Here is a 23083-nt window from a genome sequence, read left to right as displayed (position 1 = left end):
CCGTTGAGAGGGGGTGGCCGCTTTAAAGGGTTTTCGTTACATTTGCAATATAATTTTAAAATACACAACATAAGCAAGTCTAATACATAGAATGAAGTGTGAGACTGTTCTTAAAGGGAAATAGTATATAATTTAATTATTGTTTACATGTTTCGAAGAAAGGATACACTTTGAGGCTTAAAATTTTAATCTTCTCCACCAATTGTTTTTAAAATGGAATTCAAAATGTTGCTTTTTGCTATTCAAAATGTTTTTCAATTTAAAATGATAAATAAATAGCTCTAACCAATTCATTTGTCATTGCATCTGATTTTCCGATGACTTTATTTATTATCCCCAAAATCACTTCAGTTGAAAGTTTAGTTTGCTCATGATTACAAAACGCAAATGGATTGTCAGAGGCCGAATTAGTGCCTGAAGGGCATGAAAATGAATTTGCTCAAAAGACGTCAATTACACACAACGAACTGAACCAATCCCAAACTAATACTAGATTTGATTGAAAAACGCTTATTTTCGCTGACTCGTTAACCACAAAATGTTTCTCAGTCGGCAGTGTAATTATCAAAGCTCTTTATTGCTGTTTCGTGCTGGAAGGAATTCGAAATTGTACTCTATTAATTCTGTCGCCGATTTTCCGCGTTCATAAAGCTCTGAATTTCAATAATTAGTTCGCGATTCATAAAATGATCGCCGACAGAGTTGTTTGCAACCCGGATTACACGCACACTCTGACCAACTAATAAAATAAACATAAATGGCATTTTTACTCCAAAAGTATCGGAATTCGTTAAAGGCCAATAAGAATTATCCTCTTTGAACTGAAAAGCAGCAGGTTAGAAACAGAAAGTGAATAGATTTTCCTGAAAAATACAATGGACGCATGCACTCGGTGGCCGTTCAGAAGGGTTGGGTTGCTGTCGCTAGGGTTGTTTTTAACATTAAGTCTATGGGCAAAAAAAAATCCGTGCCGCAAAAAGTGGCCGTTAAGAGGGGTGGTTGCTTAAGACAGGTGGCCGCTCGGAGGAGTTTCACTGTAGTTTATTGACGAAGCATAAATAAACGTGCTCTAATAATTCAGACTTCTTCTTTAAGCATAGCTCTTTATGTTCTGCACGATTTTGCATGCTGAAAGAAGTGAACAAATATCGCTGTGTATTGTATTAATGTTTATTCAGTACTAGTGGTATCCACCAAAGCTTTGTCCGTAGTAGAAAATTAAAAGGTCATTTTGTTCGCCTGAATATTTACAAATAATTGATGATGAATTTCTTACCAATTTGCTACGTTAGTTCGCTCGCCTCTGTTATGGTAATTTGCTCGTCCACGTTATGATAATTTGTTCGCCCACGTAATGATAATTCGCTCGTCTACGTTATGGTAATTTACTCGTTCATGTTATAATAATTTGCTCGGGAAAATGTTCTTGAAATTGGAATAGAGAAAGAATAAAATGGAATTTTCGAAAAATCGCTTCGAGATGCACACCCTCATGCTACAAACTGATTTTGTACCAATTTTCATGAAAATTGGCCGAATGGTTTAGGCATGCGCGTCAGAGAGATCCGGACAGATATCCCGACGGATATCCAAACAAACTCAGAGCTTTATTATTAGTAAAGAAAAAGCACACTGAATGAATTTAAAGGAATTCTTGAAATTTTAGGCCTGAAGTTTAAAAATTTAAAAGAGGGTGTCAAAGAATGCATATATAATGTAAATTTATCGATAAATCGCAGTAGTGCGATGTGAATTTGGTTAGTAAATATTCTTCCCTTTTCCGTATTTTCCATGCTTAGTACAGAATGAAATATTTTGAAATTTTATGTGCTCTGGCCCACGATGATTTGTGACTTCCGCGCAAAAAAAGGTTGGGCGCCACTGGTCCATCGGTAAAAATTGGCTGTAAGCATCTGAGCCTAAGTAAAATATTTTTTGATTAATCTTTTATAGGCACATTTTCTTACTTTTAAATAATTTTTGTTGTTTATCCTTGAAAGAATATTGCTGCTGTTCTTGTGAAATATTTCAAATTTACGTGAGTATATCTTACATAGAGAATCACCTGAAGCATTTTTAACTGAACGACGGCGTTCAAATGAACGAGTCAATGAACGGGCCAAAAAGAATGAACGATCCTCTGATGAACGGATGATTAAAAAGGACGCCATTGCCCATCTCTGATCTCTATATTACGTCTTCATTCGAAGTAAATTAGAGAACAAGATTTCTGGACTTAAGTGGATTAATTGGTATTAAGGGATTATCTAAAAAGCATTTTCAATGACACTCATGAAAATTCAGTTAAGCAAATTTGTTGAGAAGCTAAGGGGACTTCGAATCCCCTGCTTCCTTTAAAAAATTTCTGCATCCGCTCCTTTTCCAGGGCAAAGTACAACGGGTGTTAAAGTTAAAATATCATCAAATAGAATATTTTAACAACTTTATTTGGAAAATTAAAATCATATATATCAAATAATTTCAATGGTGAATAAGACGGAAATTATTAAAGATATTGCTGAGAACGTCAGTAGATGGCAGCACACACACAAAAGGAAAAAACTGCCGTTTTCTTACGAAGCTGGTAAATGGTTTGAGTTTTGTTAAGAACGAATACTTTAGACATTGGGCGAAAATGCAGTGACATTCTGGCATATTAAGTGGTTACTACTTTTTTATTGTGTTTATGTTTCCCTTACATGCAAGAAAAGTTTAGTGAATTACGATAGCATAACGGATGAGCAACTACCTGTAAATTTGCACTATAGGTACGAATAAGTTGAAAAAAGTGTTTTATCCGTAGCATGAATCACAATCTCAAAGAAAAGTGTCGTGAGCAAACATCTCCTCCAGTGAGAGGCTTAACCTGTGAAGTACTGCAATATCTTCCATGTAAATCCAGTTCAAAATCCATTATTATCTATAATGTATATGTTTTGTGTAATACAAGATTAGTTTTTTAAATCCATAACAATTACGACACTCCACGTACCACCGAATTGAATTTTTTGATCTCCGTTCCCACCTGCGAACTTGGTAAGCCATATCGGACACCCGGGAGTTAATCTGAAAAAATAAAATCAACGCACAGCCAAACCTACTGACGCTAAAAAACTGAAATTTGGAACATAGGTTCATTTTATGACGTAAGCGTGTGCTAAGAAAGAATTTTTCGATTTTAAGGGGGTGAAACGGGATGGGGAATGTTCTGCACTCATATGCAACATTCTCAACAATGGGCTCGAGTTCAGGGTCGAACCAGGTATTAAAAAAATTCTAAATTTTACGAGGGTTACGAATATTTCAGCCTCATCCACGTAGGATGCTAATTAACGGAGATATTAATTAAAAACTCAATTTTATGTCCACTTGAACATACGTCTATGCCAAAAAAAATGGTCCGATTTTTTCGGTTTTTGTACCGTTGGAAAGCCTGTAAAAAATAATCATTTCGAAAATATCCGCAAGGACTAAAACCACGGACATCGAAGCATGAATACAAAAAAAGTTATAAGCATTTGAAGTAAAAATTAATTTATTTCAAAAAGAAATTTCTTCCTCCATTTTTTGCGCGAGATTAATTTTAGCTTGAAGAAAGGCTGAACAATATTATTTGCTGCCATTTCTTGCTTGAGTAGCTAGAAGTAAAATTTCTTGCAATCGGTTTTTAATGCATTGATGCTTTGTCTGTAGCAGGGCATTTAAAATATATTTACCCTTTTGATTAGGCTTTCGCAAGTCGATGTTTTCGTGTACGATTTTAATGGATGTGCAGTCTTAAAAAAAACGTTATTTTTAAGGGTGAATGATATATTTTGTTTTAATGGCGATACTGAGGAATATTTCTCTTATTTGAAACGTGTTTTTTATGCCCTTAGACTCACCCATTCTGATGAATATTTTCGAAACTATTGCAGACGAGGATTTTAAAGAGCCGTCGACTCTCTTTGAAAACTGTTACCTTTATTATATCGGAGACAAGTTTTTTTTTCGTTATAGGTACTTTACGGCGCATTATTAATCTCGTTAATCGATTGTTTTTGTTTAGCTTATTTTGTTAGCATGTTTAATTATATCTACGTAGAAACTTTATGATGAAACCATGCATTATTTTGTCACTGTGCTTTTTTTTTCAACAAAAAACAAGAATTGAAACAAAATTAATGAAATGAAATGTAATTTTCCAAATAATTAAACCAAGCCATTTAAAGTAAAAATTCCGCCAAATGAAAATCCGCAGTAATTCGCCAAATAGACTTTAAATGATCCATTAACATGTAAAATTATTTGCTAAATGAATAAATCGAGTCATAAATAAGTGCGAACGTTCCATTAAAATAGAAATTAGAAAAGACGGAGCAGACATGACGTCGATGTAAGCATATTTTTCAAATTGTCTTACATTTTACGGGGTACGGGATACAAGATTTCCTTTTCGTAGTAGATGTACCGTGTTTTTAAATTACGTTGTTTTTCTGCTGTGTAATTTTCGTTTGAACATTTTCGTTAAAAACAGTGGATCGCTAATTGGTCGGAGTTCACTTCGCTCGCTAATTGGGTGGGTTCCAGTAGCGCCGTCACTTGGCGAGTTTGGCGATAAGTAATAGAATTGCAGGATTTTTTTTTTACAATTTAAAAGCTACTGTTAATGTAATTTTGAAAAATATTTTTTTTATTTGGCGAAATATTTAAATTGAAAATAATTGTTTTCAGCTATTTAAAGGCTGTTTACGCATTTTAGTAAAATAAATTGATTATTTTACATCAGAGGGGGGAGGGAGGATTCCTTTTAATCAAGGGACTTTTTTTCTTTGATCATGTTGCTAATCGATCGGAGTTTGCATCAACTGTAAATCGGTTGGGTTACAGCAGTGGGGTCACTTGGCGAGTTTGGCGATAAAAAATAGATTAGGGGAATTTTTTACTTTTAAAAGCTACTGTTCATGTAATTTGACGTCTTTTTCGTTTATTTGGCGAAACTTTTTTTAATTGCAAAGAAAATAAAAGGAAAAAAATGTATATCCGCTTCACTCGCAAAAATGCTGAATTCCAGTATCCCGTTCTTTTGGCGAGTTAGGCGATAACAATAGTTGGAAAATTATTTAAAGTTTTAAAGCAACTGTAAATGTAAAATAATTAGTTACCCAAAGTTATGAAGCACAAGGATGGATAACTAATTATTTTAATTTTCAGCACAAAGGTATTTATTTGTTACCTGTAAATGTAATTCAATGTTTTGGCGGATTGTTTTGAATTCCAAAAAAAAGTTTGATTTGTTTTTAATTAAATAAAATTTGTTGTTTTCTTCTTTTTTTTCTGGCGACGATTTTCGAATATTCCACGGGATTTTTTTTCTTTTTCGTTAGATGGGATGGTTAATCAATCGGAGTTTGCTTCGCTCGCTAAGAGCTGAGTTACGGTAGCGTGGTCGCTTGCCGAGTTTGGCGACAAGCAATAGAGTTGCAAAATTATTTTACATTTGAGAGATACTATTTGATGTATTTTTTGGTTATTTGATGAAGCATTTCAAATTGCAGATAAAAACCGCTTCATTCGCAAAAGGATAGGGTTATGGTACCATGGAACCTTGGCACGTTAAGCGATGAACTATACAGTTGGATGATTATTTTGAGTCTTAAAGCTTCTGTAGATTTTTCAAAATGTTTTCGCGAATAGTTTTAAATTTCAAAAAGACATTAACAGGTTCTTTTTTTTTTTTTTTTTTGAAAAGTGAGTATTTTACATGGGTGAGGAGGTGGTCGTGGATTTTTTTGATCAACGAATTTTTTTTATATTCTTAGCACGGGTATCGCCGGGCGAGTACTGCTAGTTTATATATACAGTAATAAAAAAGAAATAAAACTGAAAGATATAATGCGCATAATTTTGTCAGATAAAAAATATTTTGTCACACATTTTAAGTTCTACATTATCGAATTCTTTCGAGAGCTTTTCTTTCTCATATATGCTGAAATACTTATTTTGAAATCTTAACAGTTTCACAGTAGCAAAATACATCTCTATTAGCCGTAGTATATGTGAGTCTATTTAATTACTTAGGTTGATAGTTCATAGATGGCAGCAGTATTATCATTACCTATACAATTTCTTGGACGTCCTAAACGCTGCTCAGTTAAAAAACGAAGTCATATCCAAGTGCGTCATTTAAAAAATTTCAACAGAGGGGGGGGGGGATTCAATTAATTTTGTTGGGAAACACATCAAAATGCACATTACATTACATTTTTAAAATCAATCCGATCGACCAAAAGTCTTATAGTTTTGTCTAGTAGACCAACAGTTCCAATCAAATTTCACGACGCATGCATAGGCATCCGGCAGCCGGCAAGCATACCTTCCTGATTGGCAAGGTTACTCACTTTTACTCATGTCATGTCATGCAAAATCACTTTCAAGTTAAGGCATTTCATTTCCCTTGCCTAGTAAACCATCAAATTATTTGAACCCAATTTCAATTTTAAAAAAATGATTTTTTTTCTAGCCATGAATAGACTTGATAACTACAAAAGTACTTATTTTCGCGAGCCAATCATATTCACGAAAATTCGATTCTCGCGATCTATTTGAACTTCATATGTTTTAAAAATCGCGAAATCACTGATACATACATTTCCTCAAAATTTTCTATTCGCGAAAACGAATGCTTTTACAGTACTAAAAATCACTTCATTCCCTCTTAATCATTTATAGCTCAACACGATTAAAATACAGAGCGCCCTGAAAAAGCCTGACTGTTTTGAAAAATTTATAACAGAAAAACGGTTAATGATTAAAAAAAAAAAAATCTTGCAGAAAATTCATGCGGTGTCCCGTAAGATTTGCCCCCCCCCCCAACGGAAATTTTAGTTCAAGAATTGTCCAATAGATGGCGCTGCAGATCGTAAAACCGCGAATCAAAGAAATGTACAAAATTACATTATAGTTTTTCGAAAAATGTTTTTAATACATAAAATTACGCAACAATATTCCAAAATGTCTACCGCCGGCTGCAATCACGTGTCGTGATCGGAGAAAAGTCATTGAATTTCAATCCTTATTTTCTGACTTAAAGGCTATCTGCAGCACCATCTATTGAAAAAGTTTTGAACTAAATCTTGGAACTATGGGGGGGGGGGGGAATTACGGCCCACCACATAAATTTTCTACAAGAATTTTTTTTTTCATCCGATTTCCTGTTATTAATTTTTAAAATCAGTCAGTCTATTTCAAGACGCCCTGTATATCACTGCAATATAATATTTCACGAATGATATTTAAAAACATGTTTTATATTCGTAATGTTAGGTTTTAAAACGATACTTTTTTTTCGAAAAGTTTGTTTCGTATTCAGCTCGTACACTAGATTTTGGTGATATTGTATAGAACGCGCACTGAGTTATTTATCCCTTTGTTTCTTACATTAACAAGAGTCCATTAACCATCAAAGGTTTTATTAATCGTGGCCACATGTCCAAACAATTTAAAAAGCTTGGTCTACAGATGTTGATCACATGAACATTCAGCACATGTCTGTACAACGTAGATGCCAACACCGTACAGTTACATGCAATATAACTGCTAAATACAGTAGAGATACATAAAACATACAGGCAAAGGACTCCCTGGTTTCAAAATTAAATATCTCGAAAACAAAGGACCACATTGGAATAAATAAACGGAAGGTTTATTGTGAAACCCATAAAAATTATTACAGAAACTTGTAAATTAGTTTTAAAAATTTCCAACAGGTGGCGCTGCATGCTGTAATTACAATAAAAGTCGCCATAAGTAGTGCTGCGAAGAGGTTGGACGATCATTTGTAGCGTATATGTAAGCATATCTGAGAGACTAAACTACTGCTAAAACAACTGAACTTTTCGCAGCACTATTTATGGAGACTTCTATTGCAATTACATTGTGCAGCGCCACCTGTTGGCATTTTTTAAAACTAAGTTCGGAGTTCCTGTATATGATTTTTATGGGTTTCGCAATAACGCTACCGTTTATTTTATTTTAATATCGTCCTTTGTTTTCGAGATATCGAATTTTGAAATCAGGAAGTCCTTTACTGGACACCCTGTAGCTGCGCGATTTTCTTTTCATATCATCCGTCGGCACTTGGCTACTCTATCTACCGTCCCAGAGCACGGAGAAGGAATAGATGCCATTTGGCTACTTATCAAACTTATTTTGCATTTGGTGTTATTTACTTAACTTGATTGTGAAATGTATTTAGTGCTTTCGTTTAATATTTGCTTTGTTTTTAACACGTTCTTTCGGCTATAATTAGCTCTGTGTGGTGATCTGAGAAATGTTTTATTTCTGTAACATTATTATTATTAGTAATGTAGCAGGGGAAGTATTTTAGACAAATGTAATTATTACTTTCCGTGTTAAATATGCAGTAATGTCTTAATGTTTGTTCGTACCGGTAAAATATTTGAAATTAATTCTCTTTATTCCATTATATGAATACAAGTTTGAAATATATATTTGCTGTTTTACTTAAATTCGAATAAATAATGAAGAATATAAAATTAAGAGTAAGTAAATCGTTATAACTTTTTGTCAGAAATGTAGTTGTAGTTTAAGATGTAACTAACACTTTTGATGAATTAATTCGATTCAAAAAGAGCTTCAGACAAGAAATTGTGTATTTAAAGAGAAGACATTGGTATTTTTATACCACACCTCTTTCGTATCCTTTCATTCGCCAATACATTAAAGACATTGCACATTAACTACGAGCGGAACTCACCCCAGCCGATGAGCAGGTAGAACCTCACTCTGCCGTCGACAACCCCCTTGATGAACCCCTTGAAGAGCGAGTGCGTCAGGATGGCCAGCCACACTCCGACGCACAGGTAGAAGTAATGAATGAAGCCAGACAAGACGCGGCAGAATTCCTGGGAAAAAAACAGAAACAAGGATTTTATACTCAAATGAAAGAGTTGCCGTCGTTGCCAATTTATAAAAACATTTTTAGCATTAAATCGTCATCGTAGAGCATTAGCGTAGCCAGAAATACCTTCTGGAGTGAGTTTTTGATCAAAAATACCTCCTGGAGGAGGTTTTTTTAATGAAAAATACATCTCCGGAGGAATTTTTTGATGAGAAATACCTTTCCGGAGGAGTTTTTGATGAAAAATACATTCTGGATAGGGTTTTTTTTTTTATCAAAGATACCTTCTGGAGAGGGTTTTTGGATCAAAAATATCTCTTGGAGAGAGTTTTTTGGATGAAAAATACCTTTCTGGAGGGGGTTTTTTGGTGAAAAAAAACCTTCTGGAAAGCGTTTTTTGATGAAAAATAACTTCTGAAGTGGATTTTTTGATCAAAAATACCTTTTGAAGAATTTTTCAAAAATCAAAACAGGTCTTTCATATGCATAAAATACTGTATTAGAAATTGCATTTATGTTCCTTTCTGATTCAAGGAACCCCGTAAAATTTGAATGAGCCCCGACTGTTGATCCTTCTATTCTGCTTTTGAATTTATGATTTGTCCTATCTGTGTACGGTTATAAAACAATTTCAACGGTGTAGTTATTCAGTAGTACTTAATAACATTCTTAACTACTGGGCTTATATATTTTTCTTTTTAGTTTTTTTTTTTTTTTTTTGGTTTTTACGCAGTCGGGTTTTTTTGTTTTTATTTAATAATTTTTTTTCGAATACATCAGCTCTTAAGAAACTAAGTTCGAAATTTGAGACATTCTTATAATCTTGCTTTTCGAATTGGAACATTGAGTAATCAACATGCCACACGGATATCTTGGTGGGCAGGATATGGCTCGCAGGCCATCTGTCGCGCATAACTGCCTACACAAATTCTCTTAACACTCGTCAAAATGTGATGGGTGTGCGTTGTCTTCTGGTGTGCTAATGTACATGTAACACGTTGTTGTCCCGAAACAGTCAGTCTGTTATTTATATAATTAAAGCAAAAAATTTACTGTTGGTATAAATATACTTTCTGAATTATAAAATAATTCGGTAATCTTCGAAGTAAATATTGTTTGTGTATTGTGATAACTTATGGTAATTATGAATTTGAAATTATATTCCTAATATAAATATTAAAACTTCAGAAAGTTAGATAAAAAGGTGAACATTCAGTGATTTTGATGGCATTTTCTCAGCCAATTTGCCACTCTAGTTAACAAGCTACTCAATAGAGGACGCGATCAAACAGTTTTTCTGCTCAAGATTTTAAGGTGCGTCATCTATTGAGCACAGAAGAACCTCAAAAATCCAAAATATCGAAAATTCGAACGCATTCCCATGACGTTAAAAACAACTTTCTTGAATATTCAGTAAAAAATGAGAAATAATTTTTGTTTAATTTTGTTAAAAAATGTTACTAACGTAGTGAAGCGTTATGTACTCTTTTACTTTTGTTCTGTCAACAGTTCTCAACTTGGAGGACCCACCTCCCCAGGGGGCGTAGAAGAAAATCAAGGAAGGCCTGTGAACAAATAATAAAACATTAGAGTTACGATTTACTAAATTTTTAGTCTGTTTAATTAGGTCCGTCATTTCGAATTTTTCCGGAGGGGGTTTAGGGTGTATACTCGATGCAAATTTTACCGAAAAACATCCAAAACCGCGCCAACTTACATAAAAATATTTTGATTTCTCCAAGTCAAGGGGAGGGGCAATTGCCCAATTTTGGTCCCTCTAAATCACAGCCCTGTGTTTAATACCCGCGAGATTTGTCTTCAATGGACAAGTTGAACTGTGTACCGGTGAGATAAATTTACTTCCCCCACCAGTTCGTTGGCACTCTCAGTTTCAATGAGGCGACATCTGCCTACAGATCGGTAACTCACTATGATGAGGCACAGTATATTAATGGCACAGTCATATATATATATTATTCACACATGTCCTGAATCTGGATTTTCATTAATAAACGTTATTCAGACATCGTTCGCACGTCACGTTCGCAACGATTTTTTCTCCCTAAAACCAGTTTTCGGTCGGCGTTGCCATGACAGCAGGCAGTATTGCACGTTGACGGGTTCCATCAACGTGACGAGAAGCAAGTAGGGGTGCGTCAGGCCTGTCTCCTGGGGTAGGCGACTCAGGTGGCCGCCTAGGAGGTAGATTTTAGGGGCGGCAAATTTCGAAGTTGAAACTTTTTTAAAAAGTAAGAGTATCTGTTTCAGCGCTATAAGATTCACTGCTTCAATGCTAAAAGAAATAACCTAGTGTGTACCAGTGCTTGTATATGCGAAACATAGTTTGAAACTTAACTAGAAATTTAATTTAATTTTAGAAGCAGCAAATTGCGTGATTTAAAAGTCTTTTGAAACTATTAATATATGTTTCAGTGCCATAAGATGCACTACTTTTATGCAAAAAAAGATAATTTGAAGTGTGTACCAGTGCTTGGATATGTAAAACTCAGTTTGGAATTTAACAAGAAACTCACTTTAATTGTTAGCACTGTACAATTATTTTTATTTTATTAATATCTTAATTTTATATATTATGTTTTTATTATCCAATTTGAGGGGGGGGGATTTGTCATTACCGCCTAGAACGACAAAACTACTAGAGCCTGCAGGCACGTAGCTAGAACTTTGTTAAGGGGGGGGTCCAAGGTTGCACGAACTTCAAAAGAGGAGGCATGCTAAAGCAGAATTAGTAGCTGATAATTACACAAGACTAAGATAAATCCAATTAAAACTGATCATTAAAATATGATAATTAACTAAAATTAATTAAATAATTGAAATTAATAGAGTCATTAGTTAAAATTAGTTAACAAAAAGTTTATGTTAAGTGGAAATCACATACAAAGTTTCCAAATATGGGTGAACCTCTGTCCTCCTGAAAATAAGTGATACGACCTAAGGGATCTTTTACATGCCGATTAATGGAATGTATACCTAATGAATTAAATTAAGCATCTGTGTAATTTTATTTTAACAACATGTTGTTAATTTTAACAACAATACATATCATATTTTACGACGCAGGTAATGATTTTTTTTCTTCAATACGATGTTAGCAAAACACTCTATTGCAAGAAATAGTAAATATCTTTAGCCTGAAGAAAATAAGTGTTTAAAAAAAAAGGCAATATATAACAGAAAAGCTCAAAAACATTTACCTCGTATTCACCTTTTTTTGTTTCTTTGCTTGTAACGCAGTAAATAGCGGTAATTTTCACCTAGTAATTTATAGTTAAATGCACATGCCTGTTTTTTGTTAATTTAATGCTACCTTCACAATTTACTAAAGATGGATGCATAGATGCTAATTAAATAACTCCTTAGTACAAAGCCAGTGAATAACAATCAGAAAATGTATTCCAATGATGCATATACAAATATGTTTTATGGAACAACATCGAATAAGATTTTTTTTCGTCAATTAAAAACTAACTGTTTTTCTTTTGGGATCATAGAATCACAATTCAGTAAGATTTAAAAGTAATAATTTCTAATAAATTACTTATCACATGCGTTAACATGGCCGAACTTGTAATTTCATAAACTAATCACAGTAAAATATTCAAGTACTTTTCAATTTAATTTTTCTATAAAATTTTGATACCGTAAAAAGTTTGTTACATCAACTTCAAGTTTTATTTATTCATTTATTTTATTTATTTTACCTTCAAACACGAATTTTTTTTGGGCATTTTATATGTTCCATGATCATGCTTAAATATTGGGGGGAAAACATCAGTAAAAAATCTACGTAATTTGTCACTCAGAAAGGAGAGAGATGCTAAAAGTAATCTAAGAGTTCAAATAAAATTTTTAACAAAATATAAAATGAATCTGAAATGAACCATGCCAAAAATATAGAGTTAAAATGCAAAAAAAAAAAAAAAAAAAAAAAAAAATCAATAATTATTTTTCTCATCCTCAAACACACGAAATGTGTAGAATTTCTTTTTTCGCTGCTGGCTTAGAATCTAAAATTAGTTTTTAAATGGAAAAACACATTAACAAGTAAAATTGCTCGTATTATCAAGAAAACTTTAAAAGGGAGCACTGCGACTTACCTAGTTTGGGTAAACTTAATTTTCTTTTGCATACAATTTTGTTCAAGATATGTTTTCTATAAGTATAACGTAGATAAAAACTGCGTGTTAAAACAGAAAAGAATCGGAATTCAATTACTGATTCACCAGGAACGCACCTCACTCTGGCTGTCTTTCGTACAACATGCGTCTACGAAATCCACGAAAATCCAAAAAGAAAAGAGAAAGAAAGAAAACCACGCCAAAGAGCCTGTGGGATACAGCGGAAGTGGCAATAAATGCTTGTTTTTACTTTGCCAATGGCAATTTGATGGACCAAGGAGAGGGGCTCAATTTCAAGGTCACAGGACCCAGCTGGTTTGAAAGTCGAAAGGGACATTTCCCCGTTTCGGACGGAGTAGGTGACACAGCAAAAAGGAAACGAAAATTGGGAAGCTGCAGTTGTTGCACGAGGTTCTCGTGTTCTGAATTGACTCAAGCGCTGAGAAAATTGCCGATTACTGGGAATATTTAAGGGGAGAGAATGCTGCGTTTTATAAAATCATTATCTTTCAAAAAAATTTTGTTCATGCGAGATGCAACAACTGAGAAAAAAGGAGAAGGGTCTTTCGGGAAGGGGGGGGGGGTCCGGACCCCATGGACCCCCCCCCCCCTTGGCTACGTCCTTGGAGCCTGCCCAGGGTGCGTTCATAAAGTCTCACGAAACTCACTGGCTAATGAACGTGTATTTTGCCACTGTCACAACCTAATATTCAAAAATTTGTGAAGGATAAACAACGGCAGCCCTCCCACTCATTTTGTGACAGTGATTGGTATTACATTCCAGCTATATACCTTAAATTAATTTGAATTTAGCGTTTGATTCTTTGATTTCATGTGTATTCTAATAATAACAAGAAAGTCGCCCGTCAAGGTATGACAAGGTGAAAAATGCTTCTCTTTTTCTGCATTTTAACGAAGCCATTGCCCGTTTGGTGATATTCTGATAGTTGAAATTTGAACCTTAACTCTAGTAAAAGAACCCTAATCTCCAGTAGGTAGCTTCAATTGTTTTCGTTTCTTCATTCCCCTGTAATGATACAGTCTGACCAGTAAAACAGTTAAGTGTCCGGATCGAGTTCAGCCTTAAACCTTTTCCTGCATGTTAAACATTACCAAAACATATTATCAAATTATGACGCAGTGACGCTGGTTTCATTGTTGAAATACGCGGGTTACTCGATCATCGGCTATTATTTATATGTGGATATGCTCAAACTCTTGGATGATTGGAAGCGGTTCAAAAACGGGATTGGATCTAAATACGGGCTACCTACTGAAAATGGAGGGGGAGGGGAGGGTGTTGTGAGCAGTCTCAAGAATGACCACAAATGGATCAATAGGATATGGCAAAAGAGTTGTGAGCGAATGACTTTGTTTATAGACACACATGCTTTGTTGAGAACTGTTTTTAAAGAAAAAATTGCCTTTGAAAAATTCAAAACTTTTTGAGAGCTGTTCAAGCTATTTTTTTACCATGTTTTTATTGACTTCGTTTCGTTGGTGTCTGTTCGGGTGGAATCGTGCAACTCAATTTTCACCCACTTCCTGTGGTCGGATTCTTTGGAAATTTTGTATGTTACCTCAGACCCGACGACAATACAATATTCTATAATCAATCTAATTAATTAAACATTAACTATTAGTTTATTCCAATTTTAATCTATATTTTAGCTTTATCCTCTAATATGAGGCCAAAAAAATGCTAGCAGAGATTAAAATTTAAATATTCATAATCCCCCCCCCCCCCATTTTTCTACATCAGCTAAAAATGTTTCCAGCAATCCAAGGTAATTGGAACGTGAATTATAATTGATTTTAACTAATTTCATGCAAAAAATCTAGGTGAGCCTTCAATTGAAAATTCGTTGCCGCTCAGATCTGATGAAATTACGATGATGTCCCGAAAAAAATATTAACGTGCCACTTAGCACAGAAAAATGAAAGAAGAACAAAAGAGTGAAAAAGAAATTTCTCACCGGGTCATGTCTCTTGAAGTCCACTGAGAAGAAAGATAACATGGTGCCGACAGCTGCTATGGACAAGTTTAGACGGATGATATGGAACTGATCATGTAGACACCTGCAATAGAAAATCATACTCGGAGTGACCATAGACCTTAAACAACTAGACACTGAGAGTGGGCGGAGTTTATAGCACAAATCTGATCCGGAGCAACCAATCTCAATGTAAAGAGCGAACGAAGCAAGTGGCAAGCGCGCCGGCAGCTCTTTTAGGTAACAGCCAGTTGGTCGAAGCCGACAGGTCACTGTTGCGTGATCTAACAATTTGAGGTCACTTGGCGCCCGCCAAAGTACGTTGCCACTTCAATAACGGACGACAAGAGCTGCAGTTATAAAAGTGGTGTCAAAGTGTTGTAAAGTTGCGCTGCACTGGATAAAGAAGTCGCTTACAGTGCCATGTGGTGGCAAGATTTCGAGTTAGCATTATTATATACGAAACGGTCCAAGATTCGGGAAAAATGCCAACTACAAAGTGGTACAGCACCATCAAATCAAGAAAGAAAAGACTTCTTCTATACAGTAGGGGAGACCGGGGTTAGTTGTTACACGGAGCAGGTTGTTACATTCGAATTTAAAAATAACCGCCAGGAGAAACTGACTTTCCTTGCAGTAGATGATAGCACTCACCCATCTGCATTCCCTGACAATCACTGGAGTGCTTGCAGTTAGTAGCATGCTCAAGGAAAACGGTTTTTTGAGTCTGGAAGTAATTTTTCTTTCTGCTGTTATTTATCTATTTGTGACTAAGCCGCTGCAGAAAACGAATTTATTTCTGTACCACGTGAAAGCCTACATTTTTTAGGTAACTGCTAACGTATTTAAAAGTTTTGCACAAAGATATAATACCAGTAATATGTGCCAAGAACTAAAGTGGCGTCGTATGGGGCAAGTTGTTACAATTTTGTTGGGGTTAGTTGTTACAAGTAACAACTTGCCCCATGCAAGTTTTAGTTTAATATTATGTTTTCTTTTTAAATGTGATATAGCGGGGGACTATAAAAACAAGACGGGCAGGGGCAAAACACCTAAAGAAACATACCTGGATGTGGCTAAAGAAGTAATTGCAGGTAGATCATTACGAAAGGCAGCCGATGAATTTCATGACACTAGAGAGATTCTGTAGTAAGATGAAAAATGCTAGTGGTGGTAAGTCTTATTTCTGATCTGTTTTCTTAAATGATTTAATTCATATAAAGTACTGTAGTTGGATGACAATAGTAATAAAAGTAATATTTCTGATATCTTTCATTCTATGATTAATTTATTGTTAATATGTATGGTTGAATAAATAATAATTACAACAATGATAACAATAATAAATAATGTATTATTCGAATGTAGGTCTTTCTCCAACGTTGCAGGAGTGCAGAAGTGAAGACGGATCGCAAGCGGAAACTATAGGTCAGCGCCACTTTAATAGATACACCAGTAAAAAATGTTTAGCACGCCGGAGCTGATAAATAAAAATCTGTGAAAAGGAAATTGTGTCTAACAGAGAAGAAATCAACAGACACAAGGCAAAAAAAAAAAAGCAAAAAAGTGCGTCCAAACAGTGCGTCCTTCGGATGAAGATGATGAAAACTGGTTCTGCATAGAGTGCTCTAAACCGTACTCAGAATCTAAAAAACCAACTAAAGGGCTTCAATGTCGTTTTTGTGACAAATGGGCACATGACCGATGTGCTAAGTTCGATAAATAAAATGCTTGTAAAAATAATAATTCGGACAATGATAATGATGATGATATTTTATTAGAATAAGTCATTAATGAAGTAAATTTGTAAAGCCAAAAAGTTTTGATTTTTAACGTGGTTAAGTATTTTTAAAATTTAACAAAATAAATCAGAAAATGTGTAAAATTCATTTCATCACAAAAATATATCTCATGTAACAACTAACCCCATATACTGTAACAACATGCCCCGTGGTGAGGTAAGTTGTTACAATCAACTTCTATTCAAAAACCTTGAAATATTTTGGAGTAGTAGCTTCTAATCATTTTTTAAAAAATATGTTATGAATGTTAAACAATCTAGATGCATTTTAAAGTTTCACGCGTGTTAATAATTTAAATAGTTTAGTGTGAAAAAAATATTGAAAAAAATTGTAACAACTAACCCCGGTCTCCCCTACTGTCAAAAATATTAGGTTCAAAACGCGCCTTTGTTTGATCACGTTGACTGCAAAGAGCCTCATTTACATGCAGAGTATATCCCCATCTATATATCTGTATTTCAGAAGAAATACATATCTGAACACGGGACTGCACTTCCTACTGCCCATTTCGCACTGAAATACACTCGAGGGTTCCCGCAACTATCCCTACGTCTGGTTTAACCAGTTGGTCGGCCACGTCCGTAACGAATTTTTTCCACCCGAAACAGGTTTTCTTTCCTGGTTGCCATGACTGGAAGCCATCTTGGTCGGGACCGGTTTCGATCAGAAGAACCTTGATATCTGACGGCCGTCAAAAGTAGGACAGCATTTCATTGGTTCCCGCCAAGCAGCGCACCCTTCTTCTCTCTTTCTAGTGGGTGAATTCAGTCACGTGATTGATGTACGGTAATCGAATGTGAATGCTGCCTTTCGTCGGCAGCCCGTCACATCAAAAAAAAAAAAAAACAGAATGGACAGGACGAATGGCTGTATTGTGAACTGCCCTTTAAAGACATCAGACTCCTTCGATCCTAGACGGTCGAAGATCCAGTCTTCATTAAGAGTGATTTGGGGACGTTAAATATGCTGGTGGTCACAAAATCCTCCAAGTGAAACGATACCTCTGGTGGTGCTGGACTAGGGATTGCTCGGCTGCTGGTCTGGTTCAAAAAATATGAGCTGTCTCCAGGGTTCCATCCATCTTGTTAAGACACAAATAGTGTCAAGTATGTGGGACCCTAGAGTGTGAAGTCGGGAAAACCCCTGATCCAGCACCCTCCAGAGGTATTGATTTACAATGAAAACTTGGAAGGCTTTGTGACCAAAAACTTATTTAATGTGCCCCAGTCACCATTAATGAGGACAGATAATCATTCTCCGGCTGGCATCGAGTCCGGGAAGGACTCGATCGGTAAGGGGTGCCGATTAGGCCACGACGGCCACTGCACATTGTACAACGTGGCACCTAGCATAGGCTTGCGTAATGAGGTTGCTTACTCTCTGTCTGATGTTCTCTTACCGGAAAAAAAAGTCTTAATTGCTCAGGTCAGGTCAGAAATATTAAAGGTTTTCTTTTTCCCTGAAGTTTTATAGAACTAAATAGCTTTAACAAAACCCTAAAGTTGTCAGTTTATTACTTAAACTGTCAATTAATTACTACATGAATGATTGCGAGTAACTTGAGTTATTTCCCTTGAAACAAAAAAAAAATATTGAAAAAATGTAACTCTACTGCATTGGAACAGTTAGTAATCCAACGTTATATAGCACAAAAATTGCAATTTTTGTGCTATACAGCGTTGGATTACTAACTGTTCTAATTTTCAGCACAAAGGTATTTATTCGTTATCTACTGCATTGGTCTTTTTAACCTTGTAACTGCCATTTTAAATGCGACTCTGAATAGTTTTTCACGAATATCTTTTGTTTTATCAGTCAGAATGCAATGAAATTAGGTACCCTAGATGTATTTAGCCTTAAAACTCATTTATGTAGCAAAAAAAAGAGGGATCCCCTAGGGTGGTTCAAAAATACACGTAAAATTTTTTTTCTCCTAGACAACAAAACGCCTCTCAATATTTTTAGACTCGTCTCTAGTAATATACTAGAAGAATTTTAGCTTCCTATTTCAACTGAAAGAGGGTGCTCAACCCCCTCCCCCAAGCGTCATCAGTATAGGGAGGGGGGTTAAAATAATACTTCGAACTGAAAAAACAATGCTACATATTATAATATACACTAGAAATATGCATATGCATTGCAATAAAGTGATTATTTACGCAAAAACAGTTGAGTAAATTGAAATGTTTCTAAATTTGTGGCATTTTCTATGCTACGGCTATTGTTAAATGAAGAGGTCATTGAGCATCCTCTTAAAATTTGAGTAAGAAGGTAAAACTTTTACAGCATAATACTATTAGTAAGAGTAAAAAAAATAGGGGGTGTGGTGGACTCTAGCTGAAAAAAATTTTTTGAACCACCTTAATGGTCCCTTATACAAACTTTACTTATTCTTAAAGAAGACTTTAATCCATGTCGGATCTTTTTTCGGTAAATTTCACGGCAAAGTTAATCTTTATCTTTACTGTGAACATTTCATTTTACAGTAATATTTACTTCCAATTGTTCCTGTATTCTTAACAGTGTAGTTAACTAATTTTAGTCACTCAGTCAATGCATCAACGCGGTCTGCAGGCAATGGCGCTGACGTAGGCAATGTCATTTTAAATACGACTCTGAATAGTTTTTCACGAATATCTTTTGTTCTACTGGACGGAATGCAATGAAATTTGGGGTACCGTAGATGCATTCAACCGCCTTAAACTCATTTATGTAGCAAAATAAATAGGGGTTACTGTTTGAAAATTCAGAGTTGTGGTTAATTTGGTTTTGTACATGGTCCCTTATCAAAACTCATCCATGTCGGATCTTTTACCAGTAAATTTCATGGCCAAGTTAATCTCTATCTTTATTGTAAACACTACATTTCGCTGTAATATTTACTTCCAATTGTTCCTGGATTCTTAACAGTGTAGTTAACTAATTTTTAGTCACTGAGTCACTCCATCAGCAACGGTACTTACGGTCAGGAGGCGATGGCGCTGACGTAGGCAATGCCATTTTAAATGCGACTTTGAATAGTTTTTCACGAATATCTTTTGTTCTACTGGACGGAATGCAATGAAATTTGGGGTACCGTAGATGCATTCAACCGCCTTAAACTCATTTATGTAGCAAAATAAATAGGGGTTACTGTTTGAAAATTCAGAGTTGTGGTTAATTTGGTTTTGTACATGGTCCCTTATCAAAACTCATCCATGTCGGATCTTTTACCAGTAAATTTCATGGCAAAGTTAATCTCTATCTTTATTGTAAACACTAAATTTCGCTGTAATATTTACTTCCAATTGTTCCTGGATTCTTAACAGTGTAGTTAACTAATTTTTAGTCACTGAGTCACTCCATCAGCAACGGTACTTACGGTCAGGAGGCGATGGCGCTGACGTAGGCAATGCCATTTTAAATGCGACTTTGAATAGTTTTTCACGAATATCTTTTGTTCTACTGGACGGAATGCAATGAAATTTGGGGTACGACCGTAGATGCATTCAACCCCCTTAAACTCATTTATGTAGCAAAACAAATAGGGGTTACTGTTTGAAAATTCAGAGGTGTGGTTAATTTGGTTTTGTACATGGTCCCTTATCAAAACTCATCCATGTCGGATCTTTTACCAGTAAATTTCATGGCAAAGTTAATCTCTATCTTTATTGTAAACACTAAATTTCGCAGTAATATTTACTTCCAATTGTTCCTGGATTCTTAACAGTGTAGTTAACTAATTTTTAGTCACTGAGTCACTCCATCAGCAACGGTACTTACGGTCAGCAGGCGATGGCGCTGACGTAGGCAATGCCATTTTAAATGCGACTTTGAATAGTTTTTCACGAATATCTTTTGTTCTACTGGACGGAATGCAATGAAATTTGGGGTACGACCGTAGATGCATTCAACCCCCTTAAACTCATTTATGTAGCAAAACAAATAGGGGTTACTGTTTGAAAATTCAGAGGTGTGGTTAATTTGGTTTTGTACATGGTCCCTTATCAAAACTCATCCATGTCGGATCTTTTACCAGTAAATTTCATGGCAAAGTTAATCTCTATCTTTATTGTAAACACTAAATTTCGCTGTAATATTTACTTCCAATTGTTCCTGGATTCTTAACAGTGTAGTTAACTAATTTTTAGTCACTGAGTCACTCTATCAGCAACGGTACTTACGGTCAGCAGGCGATGGCGCTGACGTAGGCAATGCCATTTTAAATGCGACTTTGAATAGTTTTTCACGAATATCTTTTGTTCTACTGGACGGAATGCAATGAAATTTGGGGTACCGTAGATGCATTCAACCCCCTTAAACTCATTTATGTAGCAAAACAAATAGGGGTTACTGTTTGAAAATTCAGAGTTGTGGTTAATTTGGTTTTGTACATGGCCCCTTATCAAAACTCATGCATGTCGGATCTTTTACCAGTAAATTTCATGGCCAAGTTAATCTCTATCTTTATTGTAAACACTACATTTCGCTGTAATATTTACTTCCAATTGTTCCTGGATTCTTAACAGTGTAGTTAACTAATTTTTCGTCACTGAGTCACTCCATCAGCAACGATACTTACGGTCAGGAGGCGATGGCGCTGACGTAGGCAATGCCATTTTAAATGCGACTTTGAATAGTTTTTCACGAATATCTTTTGTTCTACTGGACGGAATGCAATGAAATTTGGGGTACGACCGTAGATGCATTCAACCCCCTTAAACTCATTTATGTAGCAAAACAAATAGGGATTACTGTTTGAAAATTCAGAGGTGTGGTTAATTTGGTTTTGTACATGGTCCCTTATCAAAACTCATCCATGTCGGATCTTTTACCAGTAAATTTCATGGCAAAGTTAATCTCTATCTTTATTGTAAACACTAAATTTCGCTGTAATATTTACTTCCAATTGTTCCTGGATTCTTAACAGTGTAGTTAACTAATTTTTAGTCACTGAGTCACTCCATCAGCAACGGTACTTACGGTCAGCAGGCGATGGCGCTGACGTAGGCAATGCCATTTTAAATGCGACTTTGAATAGTTTTTCACGAATATCTTTTGTTCTACTGGACGGAATGCAATGAAATTTGGGGTACGACCGTAGATGCATTCAACCCCCTTAAACTCATTTATGTAGCAAAACAAATAGGGGTTACTGTTTGAAAATTCAGAGTTGTGGTTAATTTGGTTTTGTACATGGCCCCTTATCAAAACTCATCCATGTCGGATCTTTTACCAGTAAATTTCATGGCAAAGTTAATCTCTATCTTTATTGTAAACACTAAATTTCGCTGTAATATTTACTTCCAATTGTTCCTGGATTCTTAACAGTGTAGTTAACTAATTTTTAGTCACTGAGTCACTCCATCTGCAACGGTACTTACGGTCAGCAGGCGATGGCGCTGACGTAGGCAATGCCATTTTAAATGCGACTTTGAATAGTTTTTCACGAATATCTTTTGTTCTACTGGACGGAATGCAATGAAATTTGGGGTACCGTAGATGCATTCAAACCCCTTAAACTCATTTATGTAGCAAAACAAATAGGGGTTACTGTTTGAAAATTCAGAGTTGTGGTTAATTTGGTTTTGTACATGGCCCCTTATCAAAACTCATGCATGTCGGATCTTTTACCAGTAAATTTCATGGCCAAGTTAATCTCTATCTTTATTGTAAACACTACATTTCGCTGTAATATTTACTTCCAATTGTTCCTGGATTCTTAACAGTGTAGTTAACTAATTTTTCGTCACTGAGTCACTCCATCAGCAACGGTACTTACGGTCAGGAGGCGATGGCGCTGACGTAGGCAATGCCATTTTAAATGCGACTTTGAATAGTTTTTCACGAATATCTTTTGTTCTACTGGACGGAATGCAATGAAATTTGGGGTACGACCGTAGATGCATTCAACCCCCTTAAACTCATTTATGTAGCAAAACAAATAGGGGTTACTGTTTGAAAATTCAGAGGTGTGGTTAATTTGGTTTTGTACATGGTCCCTTATCAAAACTCATCCATGTCGGATCTTTTACCAGTAAATTTCATGGCAAAGTTAATCTCTATCTTTATTGTAAACACTAAATTTCGCTGTAATATTTACTTCCAATTGTTCCTGGATTCTTAACAGTGTAGTTAACTAATTTTTAGTCACTGAGTCACTCCATCAGCAACGGTACTTACGGTCAGCAGGCGATGGCGCTGACGTAGGCAATGCCATTTTAAATGCGACTTTGAATAGTTTTTCACGAATATCTTTTGTTC

At 35.4% G+C, this 23083-nt stretch overlaps 1 protein-coding gene across 1 annotated transcript in view; it reads right to left on the bottom strand.

Moving 5' to 3' along the window:
- The window catches only part of LOC129229754 (adhesion G-protein coupled receptor D1-like), a 137598-nt gene that overhangs the window by 44695 nt on the left and 69820 nt on the right, over nt 1–23083 (bottom strand). The window contains exons 17-18 of the mRNA XM_054864124.1: nt 15021–15123; nt 8759–8906 (exon numbers count right to left, since the gene is read on the bottom strand). Coding sequence (XP_054720099.1) covers nt 8759–8906; nt 15021–15123 — 251 coding nt within the window. The remainder of the gene's footprint in view (nt 1–8758; nt 8907–15020; nt 15124–23083) is intronic.

The sequence above is a fragment of the Uloborus diversus genome, chromosome 9 (assembly GCF_026930045.1).
Source record: "Uloborus diversus isolate 005 chromosome 9, Udiv.v.3.1, whole genome shotgun sequence".
In the NCBI taxonomy this organism is placed as follows: Eukaryota; Metazoa; Arthropoda; class Arachnida; order Araneae; family Uloboridae; genus Uloborus; species Uloborus diversus.
This window is presented reverse-complemented; position numbering and strand designations above follow the sequence as displayed.